This window comes from Equus przewalskii, chromosome 18 (assembly GCF_037783145.1).
Source record: "Equus przewalskii isolate Varuska chromosome 18, EquPr2, whole genome shotgun sequence".
In the NCBI taxonomy this organism is placed as follows: domain Eukaryota; kingdom Metazoa; phylum Chordata; class Mammalia; order Perissodactyla; family Equidae; genus Equus; species Equus przewalskii.
In genome coordinates this window covers 37074269-37086773 of record NC_091848.1, presented here as the reverse complement: position 1 = coordinate 37086773, position 12505 = coordinate 37074269, and the positions used below count along the sequence as shown (strand labels likewise).

General features: G+C 47.5%; 1 protein-coding gene across 38 annotated transcripts in view; it reads left to right on the top strand.

Annotated features, from left to right (window-relative positions):
- The window catches only part of KALRN (kalirin RhoGEF kinase), a 635442-nt gene that overhangs the window by 205551 nt on the left and 417386 nt on the right, over positions 1-12505 (top strand). For all 38 annotated transcript variants that reach the window (XM_070583665.1, XM_070583666.1, XM_070583679.1 and 35 more), the window contains one exon: positions 11220-11412. In XM_070583665.1, the coding sequence (XP_070439766.1) occupies positions 11220-11412 (193 nt within the window). The remainder of the gene's footprint in view (positions 1-11219; positions 11413-12505) is intronic.

The following is a 12505-nucleotide window of genomic DNA, read 5'->3' as shown; positions in this document are numbered from 1 at the left end:
GAACTCCAAATTCTGAACTAAATTCTCCTCGAATTCTGAAAGGGGAATTTAGCTCACAACATGATTCCAGGGAGAGATGGGCACCGTGCGGTTCTAGGACAGGTGTGAAGTGCGTGGCTCGCGGGGTCTGCTCCCTTCCTCCCTGTGTGGGTTTCTGTCTGCCCGCGGGGAACTGTCTCCAGGCGGTAAAGGCTGTCCGTGCACTGCCATTGGCCTTCTTCAGTCGTCGCTCCAGAGCCTCCTGCACTGCTAGTCCTCCTTGCACCTGTAGGGCCAGAGCTGTGGGTGGCAGGGCCTGTGCGGCCCTCAGGAAACAGGAGTCCTTCACTGCCTTGTCCTTCCTCTCCGACACCCCCTCCTCAGGGACTAGTGTTCAATTTGTCACCTTCCCTAGACAACTGAGTGAATAGGTCTGATTCAGAAGTTACTTCTGTTCCATCACAGCCCAGCCCTGGACCCTCCGGGGCCCCCAGACTAGGATTCTGACACCCCACTCTGCTGACACCCTGTACCCGACAACCAGCACCAACTGAAAGCCCCCAGCAGCACATACTCAACAGACATCCTTGTTGCCCCCTCGCCTGGTCTGCCGGGCTGGTGCTCATGGCGGGTCTCTGCTCCCCCACCTGCCGTCAGGATGGGTGGATGTTATGTTTATTCCAGTAGCGGTTTCAAGTGAGAATCTGCCGGACGTTCATAGATATGGGGTGAATCTCAGGTGCGTCAGAGGAGCTGGGGCAAACGGGGTGAGGCCAGCTCTGGTGCCGGAGCACAGTGGAAACCACGAGCATTGTGGTCCTCATTCCTGGGGAAGGGGCTTCGGGACTGAACACAGGGCACCCTGGGCCTCCAGACCAGGTTGTCTGATGTCTCGGGGGCTTTTCCCTCCTCTCAGTTCCTGAATTCTCGGGGCTTTAATAGAAGACCTTCAGCAGGGAGCTTGATACCTGATCTCTGGCCCAAATGGCCAAAACATCCCCCCGACTGTGTCACTTCCCTCCTCTGGAACCCCGCTGCCCTCTGCTCTAAAATGAAGGATTAGCAGGAGTAACCATTAAAGTTGCTTCTGGCTCAAGCGTTCTGTGTCTCTCTGAGGCAGGGTAGCATGACAGATACTGGAATCGAACAGACCAGATTGGAATACTGATTTTACCTCATCCTAGTGACTTTAAGCAAGTTACTCAACCTCTCTGGGCCTCAGTTTCCTTAACTATAGGGTGGGATAATAATAGCAGCTACTTGTGAGTTTCTTGGGAGGGATAAATAAGGTAATACGTATAAAATGCTTAGCAGACATAAAATTCTCAAGTGCCCAATAAAACTAGCTTTTATCATTAATACATGTGTATGTCCTGTTTTTATCAAAAACAGCTGCTCCAAGTTTCAGTCGTTTGGCTCTCATTTTATATTTCTCTCCAGCCTGAGGTTTTGAGCTGCTCGAGATTTAGAGCTCCAGCCTGGATCTGGCTGCTGGCCCCCTGCTTCCTTACTGAGCTTCACTACCTGTGCTTTCTCCCTGTAATGGAGGAGTCGCCAGCACACAGGCTCTTTTCCACCTCAGGGCCTTTGCACAGGCTGTTCTCTCTGCCTGCATTATTCTTTCTACAGTGTTCTCTTAACTAGCTCCTTCTCATACTTTTAGTCTCTGCTTAAATGTCAGATCCTCATAGTGGCCTGTCCTGATTACCTGATAAGTTCTTAAAACTTACCGCAATTTGCATTTATTCTATTAATCTAGCTACTGTCTTGTGTCCACGTCTGCCCCTAGAATGTGACCTTCATGTTTCTGTTTTGTCTACATTTATATCCCTAGTGCCTAACACAAAGTAAGTGCTCAGTAAATATTTTTTGGGGGGGGGAATAAATTAATGAGTTAATAATATGATATATTTATATGATACCATATTATTTATAAAGCACCTTCATGACTAGGCTCTCATTTGGAAGCTGTATAAATCTCTGGAGGGATACAGGAGGTGGTGGGCCAGAGGCTGGCTCTGATTACCCCACATATAACAGCTGCATGCAGAGCAAGTACAAGGTGATGGCAATGCATGGGAAGAGCCCTATCTCAGGGGATGCAGTGGGCTGGGGAGGGAATCTATCAGTAAGAGAAGACTTCTTGGAGGAGGAGGCATGTGTCGAGCTTTGAAATGTGAGTAGACGTTATCTAGGCAAAGATGGGGTTGGGGTGGGTAAGCACAAAGGCGTGGAGGGATGAGAGGCCAGGGCCTCATACAACATGGACACGGATAAGGAAGGTAAGAGGGGCATGGATCATATGTGTTCTGTTTTAGCAAGGCGGAGATCGCTCTGACAGAGGTTAGGGGAGACCCCAGGGAGAAGGTGGCCTTTCGGTCCAACCCTTTAGCCAGATGATCATGGGAGGTATCCAGGGTAGTTCAGTGGTGTGGCCAGGATGGAATCCAGAGGCACGGTCTGGGCTTCCCTTGGCCAGGGACCTGAGGAGGAGTTGAGGGAGCAGGGATTGGGAGGAAGTGGCACTTGGTTCCCTGAGGCCACGCCTGTAACGCACGGTGAAGTCCTGGCCTGGAGCTGTCACCAACAGGTACTCTGCCCTGCTGTCCAGGTCCCAGAGCAAACCTTGGCTTGAGGCACTGGTACCTTAATCCTTGCTCCCCAGGCTAAGGCTGTTGAGTCTTCTGATGTGTGAAGCAGGGTGGATAATAACAGCAGCTAAGACAGACGAGGCGAATCCAAAGGCTGGCAAGCAGACAGGTCGTGTGAGTGTGTGAATGAGCTTGGAGAGGCTTAGAGAATGGAAAGACCAGAAAGGACCATGATGCTCGTGGTTTCCACTGTGCTCCTGCACCAGAGAGCTGGCCTGACCCATTTGCCCCGGCTCCCTATGATGCCACCTGAGATTTACCCTGTATCTATGAAGACGCTTGAAAGCCTTACAAACAGCAGCAGCTGTGTCTCATCAAACCACTTTGGGGGACTGGGTTCAATAGTGGGCTGCTGAATTGGGAGCTCTGCTAGGCATGGGGGGCCACCAGGAGTGCAAAGGGTCAGTGACATGCCTGTCCATTGGTTCCTCACCGCCCACCCCTGAGACCCTGCACACCTGGACCAGTCAGGCCCTCATGGAGTTCATAGCCCTGTGGGTCAAGAGACGACTCTGGGGGCATCCAATGTGGGTGGGACCTACAGGGACCCAGAGAGACACCCAGGACTTGCCCGGAAGTGTTAGATGAGGCTGCAGGTTAGGTGTGTGATAAGGAGCAGAAACTCCGTGGTGATCTCATGGCAATTTAAAAGTAGAGAGGGGAGCCCGAGAAGGAAGAGCTCCAGTGGGCATCTGGTTGAGCACAGACAGCTGCACTGGGGAGGGCAGCCAGCCCTTTGGGGAAAGCCTCCCCAGGCCAGGAGAGGAGCTCGGTCTTTTCAAAAAGAACCAGAGAAATGCACCGCCAAGACTGAAATCCTCCCAGCCTGTGCTTGCAATAAATGACTCCATTCGAGAGAGCATGAGGCCATGGAGAGAGAAACCCTCTATCTTTTCTTATTGTGAGGAAGATTGGCCCTGAGCTAACATCTGTGCCAGTCTTCCTCTATTTTGTATATGGGAGGCCACCAGAGCATGGTCTGATGAGTGGTGTGTAGGTCCACACCCGAGATCTGAACCCGCGAAGCCCAGGCTGCCGAAGTGGAGAGTGTGAACTTAACCACTATGCCACCAGGCTGGCCCCAACCTGCTAACATTTTTGACAGGCTCCTGTATAGTGTTTCTGTTGGTTCACCTTGCAGACATTGTTCTGACTGCATAGTTGTCTTCCCTGCTGATTATTGATGCCTGTCCTGATCTGATTTAGATGAAGTATCATCAAACTCTCAAAAGCCACACCTAAGAGAGTCTGGATGTTGTCCTTGGGTCGCCTGGGGAGACTCCTGGGCCTCATCTCAGACAATTTTCATCAATATCTGAAAGGGGTCCCCAAAATCAGCGTTTTTATGCAAATGTCCTAGGTGATAATAAAAGCCACTGAAGTTTGCAAAGCATCGGCATAAAGAAGTTCAAATGCTTTCTGAGACAGCACCGGCTTGCTGAGTGAAAACAGCCCCAGTGACATGTAATGAACAAGAGTAAATGGTCTAGAACTGAGTGCAAGAAACATCTGATCCATCACGTGTCCAGTCAGTGAATGTTCCTGTCCTGGGCCTGAGAGCCCCTAAGCATCTATGAAACAGCTCACAGCTCCGTATAAAGGGACTGGGTTTATCACAAAGGCTGTGAAGCTGGCCAAGGGGGTCCAGATCTCAAGCCCCAGATGGGAAACTAGTGGGGCAGGATGGGGTGGGGGGTGGCGCCATGGCTGTGTTCTCCCTCTGAAGTAGGGCAGTGGGAGAAGGGGAGGTCACGCGCCCCCCTTTCCGCTCCTTAGTGGATTTAAAAGCTTGCTGCTCCAAACTCCACCTTGCTGTGCTCCTGTCCTCACCATACATGATGCAAAATTCTGCCCCTGAAAATTTAATTTGGGCTGATAAATATCATTTAAGAGTAAATAACCTAAAGGGAGAAGGAAGGCTACCCATTAGTGATATTCTAGTGTAAATTGGTTTGCTCAAACTGCTCCCCATCTGAGCAGACTCAGTGAGAGGAAGAGAGGTCTGGGAGCCTGGAGGCTTGGGGAAGAGGCAGGCTGAGGAGCCACGTGGGCCTTCGGGGAGCCAAACAGCAGCAGCCCGAAGGTCCTGGTTATTCCCGGAGTCGAGCCAACAGGGCCAGGGGATGGGAGCGCTGTGGAAGCAGCCTCTGATGCTTTTGACATTTCCTCTAATCACCCCAGAGATCAACGAGGAAGACCGCTTCCCTGCTGCGCCCAGTTCCTCCCCACGCCCCTCTGAAACTGCCGTGACAAGTGCCACCAAGGCCTCTTAGTTGCTAAATGTGACAGTTCTGATCTCAGTTAACGATTTACCTCTCTGCGGTGTTTGACGCCGTAGTTCTTCCTTGAAATCCTCTCTGCCCTGATTTCTTTGACTTTGCTCCTCTCCTAGTTTTCTCTCACCTCTCCACATTTTTTCTCCTCAGGCTCATCTACTTTCTTCTCCCATCTCTTAGACGTTGATATTCCCATCAGTTGTATCCTTGACTCTGATAATGGTTCTTCTCATCTTACCTGTTTTCTTTGGGTGATCTCACCCATTTCTCTGCATGTCTACTACCACCGTTCATAGCTTTATTCACTCAGCAAATGTTATTGAACCCCTACTGTGTGCCAGGCACTGTATGGCTCCCACGTCAAAATTTGCAACCCAGATTTCTCTTTTAATCTCCAGATCATAATCAAATTGTCTTCAGAATTTCATATATCTATGAAATTCATATGTGTATGTCTTAGGCTGTGTTTCTTGCAACAGGGACTCAGGTGCAAATGATTTATTAAGGGCATTCTCTTCAGGAAAAACTTGTAAGGACGTTGGAGAAGCAGAGTAGGGAAGGGGAGGGACTGAGCAAGGATGTGGTCCCAGATAAAGTCTAGCCGGGCACTGACTGGGGAAATGAGAAGGCTCTGGAGCATAAGTCACACTTCAGAGTTTCTCCGCCCTGAGGTAAAGGGTCAGCTTTGGCACCCTTGTATAAGAGAGGCACTGGCCCCCCTGAGGTGGAGTTTCTCTAGGAGAAGTGGAGCCCGTCAGCCAAAGACAAGTGTCCAGAGATGGTCAAAGGCATAAGCTGATAGCTGCAACACTCTCAGAGCTGGGGGCTGGGCACAGTGGTCAATTAAGGGGCCCTGGGTGGGATACCAACAACATCTCCTACAACAGCTATGATCTACATGGTACAGACTATGTGACTGCACCATTGTATGTGCTTTATGCATATTAACAAACTTAACCTTTAAAATAACCCTGTAATGTAGTTGCTATTATTCATATTTATAGTGAAGGAACTAAGGCATAGAGGTTAAAAGCAACTTGCCTTAGATTCCTCAATAAGTAAGTGATGGAGCTGGGATAAGGAAGGGTGGTTCCAGATTCCGTACCCTTGACTGCTACCTCTGTTTCCTCAGTGGTTGGAGTCTTAGCATACACCAGGCACTGTACTAGGCACTGGGAATCCAGCAGTGCAATGAATACAAAATCTCTCTCCTCACTGAGGTTACTTCCCAGGGAGGGGAGATGGACACTAAGTAAATAAGTAAAATATATGATTCAGGTGGTACTAAGTGCTAAGGAGAAAAGTAAATCAGAGAGGGAAGGTGGGGAGTGCTGGGTGGCAGGTCAGCTTTACCCAGGGTGGCCCAAGGAAGACTTCTCTCAAGAGGCATTTTAGCAAAGACCCAAAGGAGATGGTTCTTTGCTTCTGCTTTCACCACTCCCTCTGGCTGACCCCAATTTACTCTCCCTCTGCACAGCTTCAGGGTAATCTCCAAATCACCTGTCATGTTCTTTTCCTGAATGACACCCGCCAGGGGTTCCTCATTGTCCTTAAGATAAATCCAGTGCGCCTGGCCATGGTACAAGACATGTCTTCCTCTCCCGCCTCTTCTCTGGAAGGCCTGCTTCTAACATTGTGATGCCCGGGGCAAGAGTACAAATGGAAACCCACATGCCCTATGTCTAAATATTGAGAATTAGTATAGCACATGAACAAACTGTTAAATAGAACATGTTCTACTCTTCCACCTTGACAAATACATCTTCATAGTGATGTAGGAGGCCAACTTCAAGTTTAGACTTCTTGGACTCCTCTGAGTACAGGGAGGCCATCCCCTAGCCTGTGGTCTACCTCACTTCTCTGCCCATTGCCCAGCTCTGTCTTCCACTGTGGGGGCGCCTCACGCGTGCATGTGGACACCCCAGCTCACATATCCATGTTCTAGCCACATCCTTGCAAATAGCAGCCCTTTGCCACCCCTCAAGCCTAGGGCTCTCATTACTGGTGGTGTTACTTGCCCTTGGGGTGTTGGACCTTGGAAAGAGGTACACATGGGCCCAAGAAGTAGGCTAAGGGCTCTTTGGGCAGAGACTTTTAGGGTTTCAGATACTAGGAGTTTGGTCTACAAGGGAGAGGTGCAGCGTGGACTCTATTTGGGCGAGTCTCCTTGGCCCCGGGGTTGTGGGGGGGTGGGGTGTGCAGAGGAGGGTCAGAGCCTGGAATAGGGCTCTCTAAGGCATTCAGAGCAGCCCTCATCATCACTCTTCCTCTTCCACGTGCCTAACCAAAGTGAGTTACTTGAACTTTCTCAATGTGCCATGCTCCTTTGCCTCTGTGATTTTGCATAGACTGCAGAGTGGAGGTCGTCCACTTGGACTCCTTGCCCTAATTTCCCCCATCTCCTGTGAGCTCCTTAATCTAATTCCCTCGCCACTAACCCTTAACTCCCCCCCCCCCATCACAAAAACACCGCACATGGTGGCGATGTGGTGGGTGTAATGTGACAGTGACTTGAGTGTGGGTTTCACGGTCAGCCGGCTTGGTTTTGATTATCTACTTAGCCACTTACTAGTCATGTGACCTTCGGCAAGTTCTGTGCCTCATTTTCATCCTCTCTTACATGGAGATTACCATACCCAGTTTATAAGGTATTATGAGGATAAAGTGAACTATTGCGTGTCAAGTGCCCAGCCATGGTCCCTGGTGTAGAATAAATGCTGGTAGGAAGCTCTTTTCCCTTCCCTGGCTCTGCTCCTTCTATGAAACTGAACACACAAAGCATCTTGGGAGATCAGGCTATTTTCACAGAAAGATGCCAGTTAGGTTCGCTCTCAGCATTCAGCCCCTGGGCCTCTTTTGCCACCTCCTGAGTTTGGGAGAACTTCCTAGAGAATAATAGTACCTGATTTCTACTTTTAGTTGTCAGAAATTATTAGTTAATAGTTAATAGAAATTATTAGTTTATAGTGTATAACCTGCTACTGACTACTATATTTACATGCTAGGATGGTCAAACTCCAGGTCTTGGTAGCAACACTGACTATATGTTGTTAGGGGTGGAGATTTCTCATGTTGGCATAATTATGGTAACAGGGATGGAGTTGAGGAGCAGGTACACAAGGAAGTCGGTTGTCTCTAAGGAAAAACAAGACCCACAGTTACCTTGCAGTGCCTGACATCAGTGGGCATGCAACAAATGTGAGTCAAGCTAACGAAACTAAGCTCAATGAGAAAAGCTGTTAAACCCCAATAGAAAGTAGCTCACAGAAGAAATACTTATGGGCCGATAAGCTAGAGCTAGTAACCAAAGAAATGCAAATTTAAATGTTTTGCAATATTTTTCCTAAAAAATGGGCAAAGAGTTTTAAAATTCAGTGAGCAGTGCTGATGAAGATACAGTAAGCGGGTGCTCTCATGCGTTGCTGGTGGACATAAAAGTTGATATGCCTTTCTGTAAAGCAATAATGAGAATGATTAAGTTAGGTATAGGTATAAGATGGACTACGTGTCATTAAATGTAACAGTTTCAAAGAAATCTGAGAAAAAATGAGAAAAAACTCTATGTTACAGTAAAAAGTAGAACACTGTACAGCATGAAAATTATGTACACCAAAAAGACTGGAAGGAAATAGGCCAGAGTATTATATATTCCTACCATTAGCATCTTTTATATAGATCTTTGAATATTTTAACTTTTCTATAATTAACAGGTGTTTATTTTATAATGGAAAAGAGATTCCATAATTTAAGAAAAAGTCACATTGCTTTCAGACAATTATTTGTGGAAGACTGTGGCTACTTGTTGATTCAGTAAGTGTCAGAGAGGGAGGAGAGGCACTGCTTTCCCTGTGGGATGCAGGATTTGGGGAAAAACAAAGGACTCAGCCTTCCTCCCGTGCTGAGTCTAGTCCTTTGTATCAACAAGAAGACATGGAAAGAATCTCTTCGCCTGGGGAGTTTCCTGTCTCTCTGGGAGGCCTATGGAAGCTGCCTTCTGCCTGAGACAGTCACAGCAGCTGTGGTCTCTTCACTAGTCTCATCTTCACCAATGATGAGACATTCTCATCACTGGTTGAGATTTGAGAATGAAGCCTGAAAAGGGGTTTTATTTCCTTTCAAGGCCTAAATCCTCCAACGGTGGCATTACCTCCAGTAGCTATGAGCAAGTGAATATGTGACGGTGCACATCTGTGGGTCACGCACCATACACAGTGATATGTGACGGTGCACATCTGTAGGTCATGCACCATGCACAGTGATATGTGACGGTGCACATCTGTAGGTCATGCACCATGCACAGTGATATGTGATGGTGCACATCTGTAGGTCATGCACCATGCACAGTGATATGTGATGGTGCACATCTGTAGGTCATGCACCATGCACAGTGATATGTGATGGTGCACATCTGTGGGTCATGCACCATGCACAGTGATATGCGACGGTGCACATCTGTGGGTCATGCACCATGCACAGTGATATGTGATGGTGCACATCTGTGGGTCATGCACCATGCACAGTGATATGTGATGGTGCACATCTGTGGGTCATGCACCATGCACAGTGATATGTGACGGTGCACATCTGTGGGTCATGCACCATGCACAGTGATATGTGATGGTGCACATCTGTAGGTCATGCACCATGCACAGTGATATGTGATGGTGCACATCTGTAGGTCATGCACCATGCACAGTGATATGCGACGGTGCACATCTCTGGGTCACGCACCATGCACAGTGATATGTGATGGTGCACATCTGTAGGTCATGCACCATGCACAGTGATATGTGACGGTGCACATCTGTAGGTCATGCACCATGCACAGTGATATGCGACGGTGCACATCTCTGGGTCACGCACCATGCACAGTGGTTTAAGCAAGCACAATCTGGGGAATCGAAAATTAAGAGAAACACCCTCAGGAAATGCTACACCAGTATTTACGTAAAAATGTGAACTAACCAAAGTCTATTTTGAGTTATAAAATAAATACATAGATTAAATAAACCAAGGAGGATGGAAGGAAAGACCCCTAATGACCAAAACATAGCCTTCCCCCCAAACTGAGATATTATAACTGTTCTGATCTTCTTTTTTATTTTCTTTTTGATTCTTAGGAATTATGAAGTCCAAGTGTTTAAGTGAACTTCGCTTCTTAATAAGTTTATAGCAATGTCTTGATTCACTTAACATGATTAGTTTTGGGTTTTGAGATGGTCACTGTCATTTCTTCTGGCCTCAATTTCAAGAGTAGCTTCCTCTCTCTTACCTTCCAGAAACGTGCCTTTTTACATGCTGACTCTTAGAATAGAAGCACATGAGACAGCTGGACTGCATCCCCCTTTCTGGTCAGTCCCACCCTTGGCCATCTAAGAGTAGTCAGCATGACTCAGCAACCTGAGTTTTTTAAATTGACGTGTTTTGAACTACAAGTAATACATCTTAAATACAGTGGTGGCAAATATATTATTAATACTTCGTGCACTGTCTCTAATCAGTTGATAGCATCAGGCTAGAGCCCCTTATTGGAAAAGATGCTTTGGCCCAGTTTGGGTTCAGTGGCAAAGTGTGCTAGTGTCTGCCACTGATATGGGCGCGGGAGGGTCAGCACTCATGCCTGACTTCCCACCTCGGATTAAGGGTACAGGGTTCTGGTCTTCAGAGAGCTTGTATTCAAATGGAGAAAACATGATTCATCCCAGGAGCAAGACAGGGAGACAAAAATTTAAAAAATCAGGGGACTGGCCTGGCAGTGTAGTGGTTAAGTTCATGCCCTCCGATTTGGCGGCCTGGGGTTCACAGGTTCGGATCCCAGGCGCAGACCTATGCACCACTTACTATGCCATGCTGTGGTGGCGTCCCACGTACAAAATAGAGGAAGATCACCACAGATGTTAGTCCAGCAACAATCTTCCTCAAGTGAAACGAGGAGGATTGACAGCAGATGTTACCTCAAGGCCAATCTTTCTCACCAAAAAAAAAAAAGAAAAAAAACAATTAAAAGAAAATTGAGCACAACAGTGACTACCTAAACAGTGAACATCCCAACAAGTGCAGTAGGCATAGGGAAGGCTGAGTTATCTGCTAGGTGCAGGAGGAGGCAGAACGCCCTTGGGCAGATGGGGTTAATCGAGAAAGGATCTCTGAGCAGGACACTTTGAGTGGATTGGAAGGCAGCCAGGAGAGTGGGTGTGAAGTGCGAAGGGTGGTCTAGATGAAAAGGAATGCGGGTTTTGGATGCTTTTTGAGTGTGCACTCCAAAGTGTCAGCTGCCCAGAGTGACCCTGCCTGACCTCTGGCCTCCCCACAGCGAGGACGTGTGCAAACGTGGCTTCACCGTCATCATCGACATGCGGGGCTCCAAGTGGGACCTCATCAAGCCCCTCCTCAAGACGCTGCAGGAAGCGTTTCCCGCCGAGATCCATGTGGCCCTCATCATCAAACCTGACAACTTCTGGCAGAAGCAGAAGACCAACTTTGGCAGCTCCAAATTCATCTTCGAGGTGAGCCAGACCTCTCTCTCAGAACCCCGTCTCCTTGCCCTTCTGCCACGCACACCTTTCTCCCTTCCCCGTCTCCATCTCCCCTGCCACATGCAACAGGTCAGGGGCTGGGATCTCAGGATTCCTTGGCGGCTGTGGCCTAACAGTTAGAGTCTGGGGAGGAGTACGAGGCTCCCGGGATTGTCCCAGGTGCACGGTGTCCTGAGGCAATCCTGGTTACTCCTGGCGAGCGTGTAGACTGGAGCAGTTGCTTCTGGGGGCAGCTTTGTAATTTGGGTCAAATGCTTTAAAAAGAGTTTGTACCCAACGATCTAGTAATTCTTCTTCTAGGAAAATGTTTTTCATGTAAAAGTTAAACAAAACAAAAAGGTGAAGAGCTAATTATAATTACAAACAAAAAAATGTCTACAAGGATGTTCATCACAGGTTTTTGTGCAGTAATATACACACACGTATGCATACACATATTTACATATATATATACATACTTACACACACATATATAGTTTGTATCCTAAATACCCATTAATTTTGGTGACATTAATACATAAATACTGTGAAGCCATTAAAAATCATGTTTAGAAAAATAGTATTGAAAAATGCTCATGATATGTTGTTTTTAAAAAGGCAGGTTATAAAACAGCATGGGCAATATTGTCTAAAATTTGTTTTTTAAGTGCGTATATGGAGAAGAAGACTGGGACACATGAAAATGTTAGCAGTGGCTTAGCTTATTAGAGGTGGCTGGATTATGGGTGATTTTTATTTTCTTCATATTTTTCTGTTTTCTTTTGAGAATTCTGTATTCCTTTTATACTCAGGGAAAAAGTGTTATTTTTTAACTAGATTTTTCCAGAGGGCGTATGTGTCCCCCTGAGAATTTTTAGTGACAACACATCAGATTGAATCCATGATTTAGGAAGCTTTGTTCCAGCCAGCTCCGAGCTGTTGGCCTTTCTGGGAATTCTGGTCCTCGTCTGCATGGGGACGAACCTTGTATACGTGTGTATGTTGGAAAGGCAGAGCTGCTCTTAGTCTTTTAGCAACGCATTCCAGACTTTTGTCCCCCAGGGGCCAGGAGCGCCTGTTTGTG